This window comes from Bison bison, unplaced genomic scaffold (genome assembly GCF_000754665.1).
Source record: "Bison bison bison isolate TAMUID 2011002044 unplaced genomic scaffold, Bison_UMD1.0 scf7180017864286, whole genome shotgun sequence".
NCBI classification, from domain to species: Eukaryota; Metazoa; Chordata; class Mammalia; order Artiodactyla; family Bovidae; genus Bison; species Bison bison.
Window position 1 is genome coordinate 1,373,404 of NW_011494858.1, and position 18,276 is coordinate 1,391,679.

Consider the following 18,276-nt stretch of genomic DNA (forward strand, 5'->3'; position numbering starts at 1 on the left):
CCCCACTCCTGCTCCCCGCTTGAACGCTCCGGCTGCCTCGGAGCTCCCCGGCTTGTCACATGCCACTGCCTCCCCTCCCCGCAGCCGCTTAACAGAGAACAGACCGTGGAAATGTTTATCCTTGTCTGCCCCGCAGCCCTTCCATAGACAGCCTGGGTCACTCTGCTGGCACCAGCAGCCCCTCGACGCCCTAGGACTTGTGACAGCTCCCGGAACGCCAGCCCTGGGATCCGACCCGGGGCACCTCTGCCGTCAACATGCAGCACAGGGGGGTCTGGGGCTCATGGAAAAATCCTAAGTTTTTCTCTTTTCTTCCCCGCTCCACCCTTGAAAAACACTTTTGTTTAATCCTCCAAAGTGCTCCCAGGTGACTCTCTGTTAAGTTGAATCCGAGAAGAATGATGGTGGTTGCCGTTTCCTGAGCACTACCTCGGATTATTTCACCCTAATTTTGTGGAAACCCTATGAGATGAGGACAGGGAATGAGCAACAGCAGTATGGAGAGACAGAGACCCTGGCCCTGCAGAGGGTGGGAGAGAAGGACTCGGGCCAAGAAGCTCGAACCAGAGCCCACCCTGGACAGCTGTGCCCTGACAGGCCTGGCAGCCCACGTGCCGACAATTTTTCATTCTGATGGCAGACGGACCGAGTTTTACTCCCATGGGACAGAAAGCCACATGCGTGCTCTTTGGATCACTGACAGATTTTTTTTTTTTCATTTTTTGTCATATAATGCCAAGCGATCTGGAAATAAGTCATTGTTGTTGTTTGTAATCCCTAAGATCCTAAAGACTGCTCTGATGAGTCTCCTGAGAATAGCATGTCTGGGATGACAGGGACTCACATTGGAGCTTGAAGATGTCCTACATGTTTTCGTTTGGGCACTGGGAAGTAACTGGCCCAGCTGCTATCAGAGCTGTTCGTTTATGCAGCCCTTGTTCCTGGAGGGACCTGTCTGCTGAAGGAGAAAAATGATGGGTCCAGTCCTGCCCCTTTGGACTTAAATACCAGGAGCTGTGTGTCATTCTTAGTAATTCAATGCTAGACATTCTGTGGGATTTTTGTGGGGTTTTTTTTTTTTTTTTTTGGTCAATGTCAATTATTTAACCTTTTAGGTTAATTTCCTTACTTTTGCCCTCCATCTTTTTTTTCACATAAAATCCTGTCCATTAAAAGCAAGCTTCCCCAAATTGACAGCTTTCTACAAAATAACTGGCCGGTACTTTCCGAAAGTGTCAAGGTCACGAATGTCTGCCACAGATCAGAGCAGACTGAGAAGACAAGATGACAACCCAACACGGGGCTTGAAGTAGGATCACAGACCAGGAAAGGGCATTGGTGGGAAACTGGTGAAATCTGAGTCAAGACTGCAGTTCAGTTAATAGTTAATTTTTTGACACATCGTCCTACAGTGCGTAGGGTGTTAACACTAAGGGGAGCTGGGTGAAGGATAGAAGGCAACTCTCTGAGCTTACTTTTGAAACTTTTTGTTAAGTCTTAAAATTCTTTCAAAATAAAATCTAAAAGAAAAAACAAAATTCAAATGACAACAGCAAGGGGCTAAGGTTCCCAAAGCTGGTTGATTTAAACTGGACTTTGCAGACTCAGCCTGGGGCACCAAGAACCAGTGTCTCTGGGAGAGACCCCCGAAGTGCATCCTGACCTCCTGGGAGATTCAGATCCCTGACTTAGGAACAAGAAGGTGGAGGAGTAGGCAGATGTATAGTACCTCTCTCTCCAAGGATACATCAGGAATACACCTTCAGACACAGAGATGCGTGCAGAACAGCAGCTGAGAGCGGACAGGAGCACCTGACCAGCAGAAAAGAATATATAGAACCATGCAAAACCTGGTAGGACTAAGGAGCCAGGAGGAAAAAACAGGAGTGTTACTAGGACTGGACCTGCCCTTGGCGGGTGGGGGAACTGAAATTGCCCACATCGGGGCAACTGTCTGAGTCAGGAGGAACATTTAAAGCTGAGAGTGAAACAGCTGACCTGCGGCAGCCTAAATGGAATGAGAATCAGACAGTCCTTGCCGCAGCCATACCTATCCCGGACAGGAACGCTGGTCTCCTGGAAGGCGCAGATCCCTGACTTAAGTCATTGGCATCTGACTGCGATGCAGCAAAGCTGCTCAGGAAGGTGATGGCCTCTGTGGTGACAGGCCTGACCCAGAATTAAGTTCACTCACACTGAGACGGCTCTTAGCAACATTTATGGTTGATGTGTTCAGTCACTAAGTTGTGTCCAACTCTTTGCAACCCAATGGACTGTAGCGCACCAGGCTCCCCTGTCCAAGCAAAAATACTAGAGTGGGTCGCCATTTCCTTCTCCAGGGGATCTTCCCAGATCAGGGATCGAACCCTTGCCTCCTACACTGGCAGGAGGATTCTTTACCACTCAGCCACTGTTGGGAGGCCCAACATTTATGGTATCAGGCACTTTCTACAACCGCTGGTGTGGCCACGGTCGTGGCTGTGCAGAGTCCCTACCCCACTTCCTGCCTACGTCTGTAGCTATGTTCACATCCAGCGATCCTCCACCATCTCTTTGGTTGCTAGCTAGGCACTGAGCAGACAGCAATCAGTGAAAATGCAAAAGCAGACTGCCTTTTATGAGTCACGCAGTGGGGAGGATGGGGGAGAGAGGGCGGAGCCTGGCCAGGGAGAAAAGAAATGAAACAGTTCCTCCATGGCTTTCTGGGCTCAGAGTTTTCAGCATTGTTGCAAGTCCTGGGCATGACTGAAATCCCTTCCCGCTTTTCAGATGAAGCCCAGCTCCTTAGTGCGTATCCGAGACGGCACAACAGTACTAGACACACACCGTGCTGACAGCCCAGGCTTCTGTGCACAGGAGCAAGCCACTGCACCGGAGTCCCGGGGGTAAAAAGAGAGGGACAAAATGGGTCTGGTCCACGAATTACAGCGGATCAAGTGAGGTGGACAGTGGTGCTCGGGGAGTGAGGTGGGTGATGGCAGCAAAGTGATACTGAGGTGGGTGTGTCTTCTGTGCACAAGCTCCTGGGTGACTTCTGCACGCAGCCCTTACACATCTACAGGCAGCTTCGTATTCCTACCGGGACCCTTGGGCACCAGTGTGAAGGGAAGGGGGATGGTGAGACCCCATCACAGGTGGCTCACTTAACCCTCACAACCGTCCCGGGAGGCTGGCATCACCACCCTTACTTGCTGGAAGAAGACAGGCTCAGTGAAGCCAAGCCATTTAAATGGGAGCCAGTCCCTTCTGTGTTATGACTGTGCAGATTCTCAAGCATAGAGATGGATTCCATCTGAACTTGGCAGCAAAGACGATGAACCACTGTCACCTCCTGTCAGTAAGGTGCTTGGCACTTTCCGAAGCCCCCTTCCGAGAACCCTCTGCTTTGCTCCCAGAATAGCTCTCTGACACAGAAAAGACAAAGTCTCATATTCCTCTCTTCCACGGATCCTCTCTTCTCTTGAACCACCACTCTGGGCAAAAGGGTGCCTGCCATTCAGACAAATACGGTGAGGGACAAAGAAGCCAGCCCCCTTTTTCAACACGCTAGTTCGCAGTTTGGGAGAGCCATTCAGTGCAGGGAAACACTTGCAAGCTCTTTCTGCTTTGCCTCTCTAACTCCAAGACTTGAGCTTTCCATTACATCAAAGTCCCAGCAACTCTAGAGCAAGGGGCTGCTTCCGCCCTCATGGGCTTGGGTGCGGGGCCTGTACACCCTGTTTTGGATCTGCCTCCAGGGCTCAGATTGGAGAAGGAAATGGCAACCCACTCCAGTGTTCTTGCCTGGAGAATCCCAGGGACGGGGGACCCTGGTGGGCTGCCGTCTATGGGGTCACACAGAGTCAGACACGACTGAAGTGACTTAGCAGCAGTAGCAGCCAGGGCTCAGGTGATTTGGCGTCTGTTCTGAAAGCACCGTCTCACTCCCCAGTCCCCAGACTCTAACTATGCCTCCCAGCTTACCCCTGGCAAACTCCCCCAAAGCCCCTTTCCTGGGTCCGTCCAGCCCTGCCTCCCAGACCCTCCCAATGAAGACCCGGGCTACAAATACCTTCCTCACTTCCCCATCTTCCTTTTCCAGTGCAAAGGGCTAGACACCCACCATAGGCTTAAAGTCGGCCCCAGTGGGTCAGTGAGCGGCTGTCAGCCCCATTCTCTCTGGCCACCCTACTCCTGCAGCCGGGAGTGGGCGCTGATGGAGTGGCACTTCTCCCCAGAGGCCCATCCCTTACATATCGGCTCTCTAAAATGCACTGGCTCACCACCAGGTTTAGGAGACTTTAGCTCCTTCTCAGACTTACTCTATTTATCTTTTTGTCCTCTGGCCTGGGTGGGTGCCCTTAGCTGTCTTCAGAGGGGCAATCAGTCCAGCTTTAATGAGCTGGAAATATATTTAGGCTTTGAGTAAATAGTAATGATGTTGAGAAGACAAAAGTTTGATTGAGAAACTCTGGTCCTTTTACTAACATCTTATTCTACTGTATTCTAAGAGCATTCATTTTAACGCCTCTGGCTCTTTCCATTGTTAGCCCTATAAAAGAATATAAAATTTGTAAGTAGGGAAGAACTATGTAGTAACATGCAGGGAAATTTTTCTTAATGGGATTAGTGGGAAAATTTCTGGACATTTTCAAACACCACTTTGGAAAATTACAATTAACCTGAGTACTGATCAGAACTTTGGCCACTTCATGCAAAGAGTTGACTCGTTGGAAAAGACTCTGATGCTGGGAGGGATTGGGGGCAGGAGGAAAAGGAGATGACAGAGGATGAGATGGCTGGATGGCATCACCGACTCAATGGACGTGAGTTTGAGTGAACTCCGGGAGATGATGATGGACAGGGAGGCCTGGCGTGCTGCGATTCATGGGGTCGCAAAGAGTCAGACATGACTGAGCGACTGAACTGAACTGATCAGATCCAGCACTCAATCTAATATTTTGTGAGGCATAGCTACCATTTTCCTAAAACAGGGTCAATAATTTTTCAGATTTGTTCAGCCTCCTTCTCCATGTAATTCTGTAACGTGATGGCATGGCAACGTCCCTCAATATGTTGTAAAAAAAGATCTTTGTTATATCGAATCAACATGAACATGTCACATGCCCTTCAAGAGGAATGGTGAAGCTTTGTAAGAGGTGGAATGAGAGTCCAGTCATTAAATCAAGTTAGAGTTCAGTGTTCCTTTCCCAGCAGCCCCTAGAATCAGACTTCTGGCCCCTCACACTGAAACACCATTCTTGTAAAGATGACCTAGCTTATATTCCTACGACATTGGTGGATTGCTTGTAGGTCATGTCGAAGTGATCGCACTTTTATAGAAACATAGCCCTGAGCCCAATACTCCATGTTGACATCACAGGTGGGGCCCAGACTCCTCCTTGGAGAGAAACAGCAGGAGAGGGGGCATCCAGCCTCTCTCAGTGGGACAAGACCTGGGCTCCTCTGGGAAAGAGTAAAAGGCAAACCATGAGCCCCTAGTGCCCCCTCTGCTGTGACAGGCCAGGCTAACGGTGACATGCAGACGGCCACCAGGGCAGAGACCCTCTTCCGAAGATAGGTCTCAGAGAAAAGAACACAAGGGCCCTTTTCCTCCCCAGACCCCGAGCCTGTCCCGCAGAATCACAGTGGGAAGGAGACCTCAGATGCCCATCAGCTTTAAGGTTTCCACGGGAAGACCAACATTTGGGAGGCCTAAGAGAAAAAATAGCCTGGAGACAAAGTGTGTGTGTGTGTGTGTGTGTGCGCTCAGTCGTGTCTCTGTGTGACTCCATGGACTGTATAGCCCACTAGGCACCTCTGTCCATGGAATTTTCCAGGCAAGAATACCAGAGTGGGTTGCCATTTCCTGCCCGGACACAGTATGGGGTTGGTCAAAAAGTTCATTCGGACTTTTCCATAAGATGTAATGAAAAAACCCAAATTAACTTTTTGGCCAGACGGATACCTCCCCTGATATGATGAAAAGAAAAACCCAAAGAAGAAGAAAACAAAGGGCTTAGAGAATGCTCTCCTCGGTCACCTGCACCAGCTGATTCGAGAGCCTTGGCTAGATTCTGGGGGAGCATTTGAGGTGCATTTGTGTTGACATTTTACAGGCTAGACATCAACTGCACAATTCAAAACACTTTACTTATTGAGACCCTGATGGTACCAGCTGGGAAAACAGCAGAACAGAGCCTGGGAACTTCGGAATCCATTACAGTGCCCTGGGTGTGTCCCAACTGGCTGCATATTTCAGGCTTTAAGCAGGACTCTTGGCAGGGGTAAGCCTGGCCACCAGCATCAAACATGAAAGCAAAAGTTTAAGTATCTACGAGGAGTCTTGAGTGGCTTGCAGGTCATAAATTTCTAGGTTATGGGCTGGATTCAGTTTGGTTTCCTGCAACAGCTGGACTGTTATTGTCTTTAGCTAAATGAGTTATAGCCCAAATATGTTGGTTATTCATTTATCCACTTGCCTCATCGCCGCCATTAAACAATCAAATCTGATGCAGCATTGTTCCAGGGTGAGGCCCCAAGCTGAACTTCATGTCGATTTTGCAAATTGGTTTTTTCTCGTTCCTTTAACTTCTTGTGAAAAGCTGGAGTTTACATCCCTTTATAACAGAAATCAGAGTAACTTCCCCATCTCAAATTTCTGTGTATGGTGCCATCACTAATAAACGAAACCTGTCACAGATAAACACTTACATACATGCAGAGCTGTATTTGTTGTAGCAACTGCATCACGGGACAAAATATGTTTGGCTAAATAAAAAGAATATAGGGCTGTTTTGCATAAGATTGGAATGGAAACGATACCACAGGAAATTATTTTATGTCAACCACAAAAACAGGCAAAATATCTCTCTGGCCAGACTGAAGAGGAAAATTAATTATGACTGTGTTATTGTTCCCACTGACATTATGTGTCTCTCTAAGAATCTGGCGGGAAGGCAGGGCCAACACTCTTTGCCAACACAGACTTACAACCTATAGGAGGAGGACACGGCCGGGGCCTCCAGGGACTGGCCAGGCCCCTGTCTCATGCAGTCTCCTTCTCTGAGATCCCTGGCCCAACTCTGCCCATCTTCTGGAGGGCAATCCCTGGCCTGGTATCCTTTCTTTACTCCGCCCCCATGGTCGACTCCCCCCAAAGTGCTTTCCCTAGCTCTTCCCGATGGAGACTTTGCACTGAAGTTGTCTACTGGTACATGGTTTCTTCCATTTGGTTACTGGTTTAGTTAAGTAAATAAGAGAATGGTAATAAAGGACAAGGGCTTCCTTGGTGGCTCAGACGGTAAAGAATCTGCCTGCAATGCATTAGACCTGAGTTCGATCCCTGTGTTGGGAAGATCCCCTGGAGAAGGGAACGGCAACCCACTCCAGCATTCTGGCCTGGAGAATTCCATGGACAGAGGAGCCTGGCGGGCTACAGTCAATGGGGTCACAAAGAGTCAGAATGAGACATGACTGAGCAACTTGCACTTTCAATAAAGGACAGATACTGAGGATAATCTACTTAAGACCCCAGAAACCTTTCATAAATTTAATTTTTAAAAAAAAGCTATTTAAGAAAAAGATTTCTGATTATGAAAACAGCAAGAGAAAAATATGCAAATGATGTAGATAAGCCATACGTAACAGAAGAGACACAAACCACAAGAGGCTAGACCTTCCCAGTATGCAGAAAGAAAGTGAGTCAAAACATAAAGAATGCTATTCACACTCTTCAGAAAAAGGCACGTGCTGGCCTGACCTGGAGCACGCAGTGTGGAGAGAGTAAGGGTGAGCTTCTGGAGAAGAGTCTGCTCCCCAAGACGTGCACATCTGGGGACCCTGCAATTCCGTCTTGGCCTCGTATCCCAGGGCCACCTCCGCCTTACTGTGCTCAGGTCCCCTGGGGATCTTGTTAAATGCAGGTTCTGAATCAGCTGCCCTGGAGAGGTCCCTGTGAACGTGTGTTTCTAACCAGCCTCCAAGAGATGCTCATGTTGTCTGAGGAACAACTTTAAGTCGCAAGCCCCTAGTCAAGTTTTCACATGGGAGCACCAGGAGGATGGCAAAGCAGCACCAGGAAATGTTGGAAAACGTAAAGACAGCGATGTTGGAGCCCACAAACATATTCTTCCAGATGTAAAAAGTCCCCCTGAACGATACGTTTCTATTTTAAAAATGGAGGGAGTGTGGCAGAGGCCGCACCGAGTGGAACAAGAGTCCTTCCAGTGACACCAACCACCCGGGGGCGCGGGGAGGACCCCACCGCACAGGCTCTCCGGTGGTTGGCTTGAGTCCGGCCCAGACACCGGGGGTTTTTAAAGCTCTGCAGAAGGTTCTACTGTGCACCCACGGTTGAGAACCACAACTCAAGAAGGTACTTGAAGCGTGTACCATCAGGATGGACCTCCTCTAAGGAGTGTGGCAAAACCAGCCTCCTATCTCACCGACTGAGAACCACAGCCCCCAACCCCCAAGTTCTGTAATTTGAGAGGTTCTGCTTCTCCCTGCAAGTGGTGTTGAGTGGAACCTACTTTTTCTGGAGAAAATGTTCCCTAGAATCTAAAGGCAATGATATAAAAGGGGCAGGGTCTGAGAGTCTGTGGCAATTCGGTTTAGTATTCTTTACCCTGGAAACATGCATGACAACGGGACAAACAGAACCAGGGCGTCCACAGTATGCAGCCCAAAATGCAGCCACCCCCCATGAGTGCAGGGTGGTACTGCATGGGGGGGCTCTGAGTTTGAGTTCTTACTGAACTCTTGACTCCTGAGAGGCACTCTCTTTTCACTCTGGAAGCTAAGATGAGGGGAGGCAAACAGGCATCCTTTTTATGAAACATCAGAAATCCCTGTCCTAGTCAGCATTCCTGGAGGCTGAGCTGGTGGAGACTCAAGCTGTCTCTTGAGTGACCAGTAGCAGGCCAAGGCTTGGGGCGGTAAGCTCTCTTCTGAAACACAGGAGGACCATGGCCATGTCAAAGGATTCAGAGAACCTGCTTCTTGAAGTGAGCCGTCCCTGTGAGACTCAGCTTGGTGCCCACGGAGGCGGCTCCACGACCTGTCATTCAGTGGGTAGGAGCAGGTAACAGGGAGCAGGAAATATCCTCTATTTGGTAGGCAATTTAAAAAAAAAAGCCTGATCAACCTAGGCTAACATGAGTGATCTTAAGCATCCTAATGACCGTAAAATCACCTGCCACCTCTGGGCTCACCTTCAGCATGTTCACGGGCAGCAGTGAACCACTGGGGAATAGTCTCCAGCCCAGAAAGTGGTCCCTGATGCTGGGCGAGGGGCAGAAATAGGGCCCCAGCAAAGCCCTCAGGGCAGTACTTGGCAACTGGCCCAGTGTATCCATCCCTGCACACCAAAGACACTGAAATGTCTTTTTCAGTGTCCCCTTTCAGACCTTCCTGGGGACAACGTGTGAACCAGGGGAGGCCTGACCAGACATGGCAAATACCGTGGACAGGCGGCTGCGGCACACCTCCTCCCCCAGTGGCCAGTGCTGACGGTCCAGCACAAAATCCTTTCGTTGAAGACCACACGTGGGCCCTCCGGGCACCACAGACAATTCACTAAATCCCACCTCTGAGTCATAGGGTCATAGAGAGCCAGGAGGCAGCTCCCAGGAGGCCGAGTCTGGCGACCTAACTCCGAGGCACTTACGAGACTTCCGGTTGGCGCGGGAACGCTTCCTCTCCCGCGGCACCACTCGCTGACTGGGCACTTGGGTGGCCGACTTGACGATGCGGTCCATGATCTCATCAGCTGCATCATCCGTGACATTAGGCGAGTCATCCATGCCCATAGTCCAGGAACTAGCGGATCCTGAAGAATCAAACAACCAGAGAGCACGAGGTACTCAGAGAGGAGAACACAGCAAAGCCCGTCAGCAACAGAGCCCAGTGGAGCCAAGTCAGGGCGGAACCTGGCGGATCCAGGGAGCTCACCCGTCCCCACTGCAGGGGCACCGCAGTGACCTGGGACCGTCACCCTCCGGGCTCTGGCCTTCCAAGAACCCACGCCAGTGGCACGTTATGCCATACTCTGTCACACAGCTGTGTCCCCATCTCTCACTGTTCTGGGTATGTCTCCACCTGCCAGGTCCTGTGGTCATGGGGGTGGGGGGAGGGTAGACTCCCGATGCGACATGGTGCCCTGCACATCACAGATACCCAGTGATGCACTCCGGAAATGTCCGGAGATGTTTGTTACGTTTCAGCTGTCTATTTCTGGTTGAGTGTGCCTAGTGTATGTCAGGAGAAGGCAATGGCAACCCACTTCAGTACTCTTGCCTGGCAAATCCCATGGATGGAGGAGCCTCGTAGGGGGCAGTCCATGGGGTCGCTAGGAGTCAGACATGACTGAGCAACTTCACTTTGACTTTTCACTTTCATGCACTGGAGGAGGAAATGGCAACCCACTCCAGTGTTCTTGCCTGGAGAATCCCAGGGATGGGGGAGCCTGGTGGGCTGCCATCTATGGGGTCGCACAGAGTCAGACACGACTGAAGTGACTTAGCAGCAGCAGCAGCAGCAGCAGTGTACGTCAGCTAACCCTAACTTCTCATTCAGTTAAATAAAAGTCAATGGATTTTGTAACATATGGGTTCATCTTTTTTTTTTTTGGATTACCTAGCCTTTAAAAATCATAACAGGAGTGCCCTCTCCCATTAGGAAAGCGGAGATAACACATATTGTCTACTTTTCAAAATTTATTTGGTTGCACCAGGCTTTAGTTGCAGCACGAGAGATCTAGTTTTCTGACCAGGGATCGAACCCAGGCCCCCTGCATTGGGAGTGCAGAGTCCTAACCAACTTCTTTAACTACCAAGGAAGTTCCCAAACAACATTTTCTTTGGTACATTTATCTGCTTCCTGGCCAGAAAAAAAAAAAAAATGTGTTTATAGCTATATGTTAGGACAGGCCCAGTCTGACATGAAAGCACCTGCCTCTAGACCAGCAAGAAGAAAGTACCACAAAAACATGGGTTCTCAAATCATATTAAACACTTAGAAACGAATGCTATTTTGATTCATTAAAAATGAACTTTGTGACTCATCAACTTCTTTGTGAAATCTCTTCTCTAAGATGGGAAATATGCTTCTGTAAGAAAAATAAATGTACAATGTGCTCAATATTGTGAATTTCCTCTGCTTACACTTCTCTTCATAATAAAGAGCCTGCAAGTGAGTGTTCTCAGACTCTATGTTTGTGGAACACAGGTACCCTGATCTTGACCAAGATCCAGTTAAAGCTGAAGAATAGTCAGCTTTTCTCAAACTACAGGGAAAAAATGTTAGTAAACATTTATCTTAAATTTTGAGTTCTATACTAATTTTTCAAAACTTTGGTATTTGGATATTAATGGAAATTGTAGGGAATTGTTGATCACAGCTCAATAGACTGTACATTTTATAGACTGAAAATATGTAATATTCTATAATTTAGTCATAATTTCTGCTAGTAAAATTCAGATGACTAAATTAAACACACAAATAATTCGTACTTTGCAAACGAGAACCAGGATTCCAGTGTTTGACCACTTGCATGTATTTGAGAACTGAGGCCATAGGACAATGATGTTTTCCGCGAACAAGGCTTTTGTTGTGGTCATTTTAAAAAAGTGCTTTGTTTCACGAGTAAGAGCATACTTACAACATTGGGATTTAGAAAATCAGGACATTTTTACTTTTTCTGCTTATACCTAATGGCAACTGATCTACTTGTTTCCATCAGAAGGTTAGTGTTTTCAGCATCATAAAACCCTCTAAAAATATGTTCTTCTCAGAAATTAATTTTTGAAATTGATAAATTTTTCTGTATTCTCAGGCTGGTCTAGGTGTTCTAATCGAAGGCAAGAGTCCTCACGGCAGCAGAGCTCTCAGACGGGGCTCGGCAGAGCCTCTAAACCACAGCCCTCCTCACAACAAAGCCATCAACAGAACAATTGCATTTTACCCAGCAATTTCCTTTTTTCCCTTTTCTCTATTGATTTAAAATTAAGTGCCCCATTTTGAAATGCCAAGCTACCCTTCCCCAAACACACAAAGCTCAGGCAATTGTCTTTGCTCATAATACAATATAACTAACTGGCTCCTGAAATGAGCCGGAAATGAAGGCATCATCTGATCTTTCCACTGAGAACTACCTATATGTCCATCTTACACGCTCTTGGGGAACTGCTTGCACCGTGACATGTCAGGAGATGCCCACAAGGAGTATGTGGCCATCTGTCCAGGACCATCAGACTCAGTTCTGTGATGCTATCATTCTCTCATGACCTCAGTCTCGGTTCTGCTTCCTCGTCTCCTCTCCTCTTGGTTACTTTGCTCACTGCCCGATTCCCAGTGAAGCCCGTTCTTGGTTGTGTACATGCTTCCCTTTCTGGGACTTGTGCACACACATACAGCCACAGGAGAACACCGCCCATACCTTAGACTCCAAGGGGGCTCCCCAGGGTCTCCCAGGTGCTAGCCAGACATTGATATACACTGAGATGTCTGTGTAACTTATCATATATAATATATGCAAATAGAGAAAGATATGGTGGAGCAGATAAAACATTACAGACCATGATAGTACCATGTCATTTTAATTGGACTTCATTTTTTAAAAAATATGCAAATTGTAGTTTGAAAAAACACACTGCAACTAATTTTTCCCTTAAAAATCTAACAAAGAAATGGTCTAAAATGAAAATAATTATATCCAAATAGATATTATATCACTGTAATAAACATCTACCTACATTTCTAAAAGAGTTTCCCTGGGTATAGATTTATAACGGGTTAGAAACTTCTTTTTTTCTTTGGCAGTTTTAAAGCTGCCATTCCACTTTCTTCTGACTTTCATAGTTTCAGCTAACAGTGAGTTATTTTTCTTACTGTTGCTTCTCAGAGAGCACACTCTTCTCTCTCTGGCTGTTTTAAAGATGCTATCTTTATCTTTGGGTCTTGGAAGTTTGTCTGTGTATGCCTAGGTAGGGTTTTCTTAGTATTTCCTCTCCTTGGATTTGTTGTTTTTCTCTTTAAATATTTGTCTTTGCTTTGTGGCATGCTGACTTCTCCTGTCGCACAGCATGAGCTCTAAAGCACAGGGCTCAGTACTTGCGGCACACAGGCTCCCCCCGTTGTGGTGCAAGGGCTGCTCCGAGGCAGGTGGGATCTCAGTTCCTTGACCAGGTATCTAACCCATGCCCCCTGCATTGGAAGGCGGATCCTTAACCACTGGACCACCAGGGAAGCCCCTCCCTGGCCTTGCCACCTCTCTAAAATATGTGGATTGCTATCTATCATGAGCCTTTGGAAAATTCTCACCCATTATTTCAATTATTACTTCTTACCATTTTTTCTTTCTGATATTCCAGTTACATATATGTTAGACCATTTGACTGTGTCCCACCTATCTCTTCTGGTAAAGAATCTGCCTGAAATGCAGGAGATATGAGTTAGATCCCTGGGTCAGGAAGATTCCCTAAAGGGAATGGGTACCCACTCCGGTATTCTGACCTGGAGAATTCCATGGACAGAGGAGCCTGGCAGGCTACAGTCCACAGGGTCACAAAGAGTCAGACATGACTGAGCGATTCTCACTTCATCCCACTTCACTGATCTCTTACATTTCGTTCCATTCATTCTTTCTCACCATGCTTCAGTTTGCTTATTTTCTACTAATCTATTTTGTTTGAATTCACCAACCTCTTTTGCGGGTACCACTCTGCTGTTAAACCCATCATATCAGTTAATCATATCAGATATCTTCTTTTTGGTTCTAGAAATTCCAGTTGATTCTTTTAAATAAATTTCAAACTTTTGATCAATCTGTCTCTATTTTACTTTATTTTTTTAACAACTATAAATGGCTAAATTTGACTGCAAATTTCAACATCTGGATCACCTGGGGATCTGCTGCTCTAGTCTACTTTTCTTCTTCTTGGTCACACTTTCTGTTTTCCTGGCTCTTAATTTTGACTATGGACTGTACTTTGTGTAGAAAAGAATGCAGAGTCTGAAGTCAGTGTCATTCCCCCCTAGTCTTTACCCTTTCTGTTAAGCAGACATAGTGAAGGTCTGAGCAGTTCTTGTGTTAGTCGCTCAGTCACGTCTGACTCTTTTTGTGACCCCATGGACTGTAGCTCACCAGGCTCCTTTTGTCCACAGCATTTCCCAGCAAGAATACTAGAGTGGGTTGCCATTTTCTTCTCCAGGGGATCTTCCCAACCCAGGGATCAAACCCGTGTCTCTTGCATTGGCAGGTGGGTTCTTTACCACTGAGCCACCCAGGAGGACTGAGAAGGATTGGGGCCAAATAGCAGTTTTCGTTGAGAATCAGTCCATCTCTGTCTTTAACTATCTGTATGCACATGTTGAAGGTGCTTACTCTAAATTGTCTTTGTTTCCTCAGAACTTCAAGACTGCAGGAAAATTTCTACAGCCTTTCTGACACAGCCTCCCACTCCCCACCTCCCCAGACTGCCCCAGTACTTAGCAAATGTCCCATGAAGAAAACTGTCTGCATTTGAAGCTTCTCTAGCTCCATCCTCTTATGCCAGCTCACATGACTACTGAAAGTTCTGCTGGATTCTCTTCGCTATTAAAGTTACTCTGCTCACAGCAAATCTAACTCTCAGCCTGGGCCCAGACAAGGTGAATGCTCTCAGAGAGGTGCCCTCAGCTCACCCAGAATTCTAGTTTGTCTAGTTCTCTCTCCTTTCACAGTTCTCTGATGTATTCTGAAGGAAAGTTTTTGTTATTTTATTATAGTTTCTAGTTTACAGTAGCAGGGGTGGTGACTTGCTACGCCCTGTGACAAGCCACCTGGAAGCAGACGTCTCTGCAAGTACAGAGAGACTGAACCACTTTCCTTCCTAGTCCTTTTCATCAGTTAGTGAAAATGAACCCACATTGCACAAAGCCAGCAATATCTTTTTCTTTTTGTCCTTTCCACTATGGAAGGGTTTTCTCTTTTCAAATTAGCACAACCCATTATGTTCCATTGCAAGGAGATCAAACCAGTCAATCCTAAAGGAAATCAACCCTGAATATTCATTGGAAGGACTGATGCTGAAGCTGAAGTTCCAATACTTTGGCCACCTGATGCAAAGAGCTGACTCATTACCAAAGTCCCTCATGCTGGGAAAGATGGAAGGCAGAAGGAGAAGCGACCACAGAAGACAAGATGGTTGGATGGCATCACTGACTCCATGGACATGAGTTTGAGCAAACTCCTAGAGATGGTGAAGGACAGGGAAGCCTGGCGTGCTGCAGTCCATGGGGGTGGCTAAGAGTTGGACATGACAGTGACTGAACAACAGCAAATTATGTTCCATTATAAAGAGACCTGGGTTTGATCCCTGGGTTGGGAAGATACTCTGGAGGACAGCATGGCAACCCACTCCAGGATTCTTGTGTGGAGAGTCCCCATGGACAGGGGAACCTGGCAGGCCACAGTCCTCGGGGTCGCAAAGAGGCAGACACGACTAAGTGACTAAGCACACAGCACAGCGATATTGGACTCCACCTTCCAGGGTGGCTTTCATTGCACCAACCTGCAGCAACGAAGGCACCGCAGTTCGACTCATGATGGCTGGAGTCACTGCAGTGCAGGTGCTCATGCTGCCTTTGATCTCCTGGTGGCCACGGTTAGCCTAGGAGACAAAGCCTACAAGAGCTGCTGGGGCACAGGCAGACTCATGCATAGGAGGCCCTAGGCCTTTTGGGAGCCAGTGATTCCCAACCTCACACCCAACAGTGCAAAGCTGTTTTATTTTATTCTTATCCTTGCTTTACGCTTTGTCTAGACTGACAGTCTCTACTGCTCAGCATTTAATGGTATTATTTTCTTCACCTTCTGACCTCACCAACTTTCTTCTCTCCTCTTACATTCTTTCTTGTTTACATACTCTTTCTCTCCTGTCACTTCTTAATTGATCTGAGAAATGGAGGCCTTTTATAGCCAGCGCTGGCCAAGAAGAGGGCACCTTTCTTTCCACATAGAAAACCAAACAATCAGAATGTCCCACACCAAGTACTCAGGGCTGTGGTCTGTCACAGTTGCATCTGTCTGCTTTTGCTCACCAAAAGATTGCCTGTGCTTTGCCAAATCGTAAGTTATTTTCTTTTCCTAATTCCACATCAAACACTACCTGAGAATCAGAGGGGTCAGAAAGACCAAATCACAGAGAACCTAATCTCTGATGCTTTGATGTGAACAGTAACACCTGCATGTATCTGGGGTCTAGTCTGGAATTTAGATTGTAGCACACGGGCTGACTGCTCTATTTATCATCTGTGTCTCAGTCAGGATAATGGGGAAGGGTGGAGGCAGGCATCCCTTCTTCCAGCATATTCTTAGCTGTCTATCAAAGAAAAAGCCCCGTGAAAGGTCCAGCATTAAGAAGGGGAGAAGGAACTAAATTCAGGGACACTGTCAGTCAATTCAGTTGCTCAGTTATGTCCAACTCTTTGAGACACCCCATGGACTGCAGCATGAAACCCAGGCTTCCCTGTCCATCACCAACTCCAGGAGCTTCCTCAAATTCATGTCCATTGAGTCAGTGATGCCATCCAACCATCTCATCCTCTGTCGGCCCCTTCTCCTCCCACCTTCAATCTTTCCCAGCATCAGGGTCTTTTCAAATGAGTCAGTTCTTCTCATCAGGTGCCAAAGTATTGGAATTTCAGCTTCAGCATCAGTCCTTCCAATGAACATTCAGGACTGATTTCCTTTAGGATGGACTGGTTGGATCTCCTTGCAGTCCAAGGGACTCTAAAGAGTCTCTTTCAGCATCACAATTCAAAAGCATCAATTCTTCAGCGCTCAGCCTTCTTCATGGTCCAACTCTCACATATGTACATGACTACTGGAAAAACCATGGCTTTCACTATACGGACCTTTGTTGGCAAACTGATGTCTCTGCTTTTTAATATGCTGTCTAGGTTTGTCATAGCTTTTCTTCCAAGGAGCAAGACTCTTTTAATTTCAGGACTGCAGTCAATGTCTGCAGTGATTTTTGGAGCCCAAGAAAATAAAGTCTGTCACTGTTCCCACTTTTACACTCTAAAGCATTTCAATTTGGGCAATAAATACATGGCTTCCTCTAGTCTGTGTCAACAGTATGTGCTAAGCAAACACCAAGAGGACAAAGTCCATCCTCCAGGAGTTCATCCTCTTTAGTTATAAAGTTTGGAAGTTCCTGAGACCTAACCTGGGGTCTCAGGAGTGCGTGGTGAGGTGGAGAGCGTGGACGAGGTGGGCTCTGGCGGTGACAGGACAGGCAGAGGGGAGGGGCCAGCAGGAGCCATGGTGGGGCCGCAGGGAGACACAGGTGTGCAGAGTAGGGTGATGCACACCCCGTGGGACCAAGTGAAACCAAGTGTGGGGGCCAGGCGGGGACCGGACCCCAGGGGACCTCAGCATACCACACGAATAGCATGGGCTGGACCCTGCAGGCAGCGAGGAACTTAGGAAGGTAAATGTGGCATCAGCCCAGACCAGGGGAACACGGGGAAGCACTCTCAGATGCGAAAGACATCTTAATTCTTAATCCAAGTTAAAAATCCTTTCCAACTTATGAAACAAACTTGGAAACTCTCATCTGTCTTTACCATCTTGAAGCTGAGTTTCCTCTCTGCTCCAAGGATTTAAAACGCAAAAAGGGACAGCATTTTAATTCAAGGGTCAGCAACCTTTTTCTGTACGCTGCCCAAGAGGAGAAACATTAGGTTCCACGGTCCCAGCAGTCTCTGTCGCAACCCCTCGACTTTGCCCTGCAGTGCAAAAGCAGCATAAACGGCACATATACACAGAAGGAAGGTGACTGTGTTCCACTAAGACCTTACTTCCAAGCGTAAATGGCCAGCTCAATTTGGCTTGGAGGACATAGTTTGCCGATCTCTGGTTGTTTTTAAAAAGTATTTGTCTTTATTTGGCTGTGAACTCTTAGTTGTGGCATGTGGGAACCAGTTCCCTGACCAGGGACTGAGCCAGGCCCCTTGCACTGGGAGCACAGAGTCTTAGCCACTGGTCCACCAGGGAAGTCCTGCTGATCTCAGCTTTAAGCCACAAGGGTTCGTTCACAGTACTCATGCCTCCTGTGTGAACTAAGCTGTGCTTTGGGGAAAGTTGCTGGTTTCCAAAATGAAGCTACGAAGGCAGATCACAAAGGTGAGAGTGAAGGAAAGTGTGATGACGTCAGTATAGAGAGCCCCGGGGAGTGGACCACCCACTGCCCGGACAGACACACAGCTACCTGGACCCTGTAGGGGGACCCGACACCACGGGCGCCACCC

General features: G+C 47.5%; 1 protein-coding gene across 1 annotated transcript in view; it reads right to left on the reverse strand.

Moving 5' to 3' along the window:
• Nucleotides 1–18,276, reverse strand: part of FHOD3 (formin homology 2 domain containing 3) — a 469,739-nt gene that overhangs the window by 3,849 nt on the left and 447,614 nt on the right. Inside the window, exon 26 of the mRNA XM_010849782.1 lies at nucleotides 9,650–9,811. Coding sequence (XP_010848084.1) covers nucleotides 9,650–9,811 — 162 coding nt within the window. The remainder of the gene's footprint in view (nucleotides 1–9,649; nucleotides 9,812–18,276) is intronic.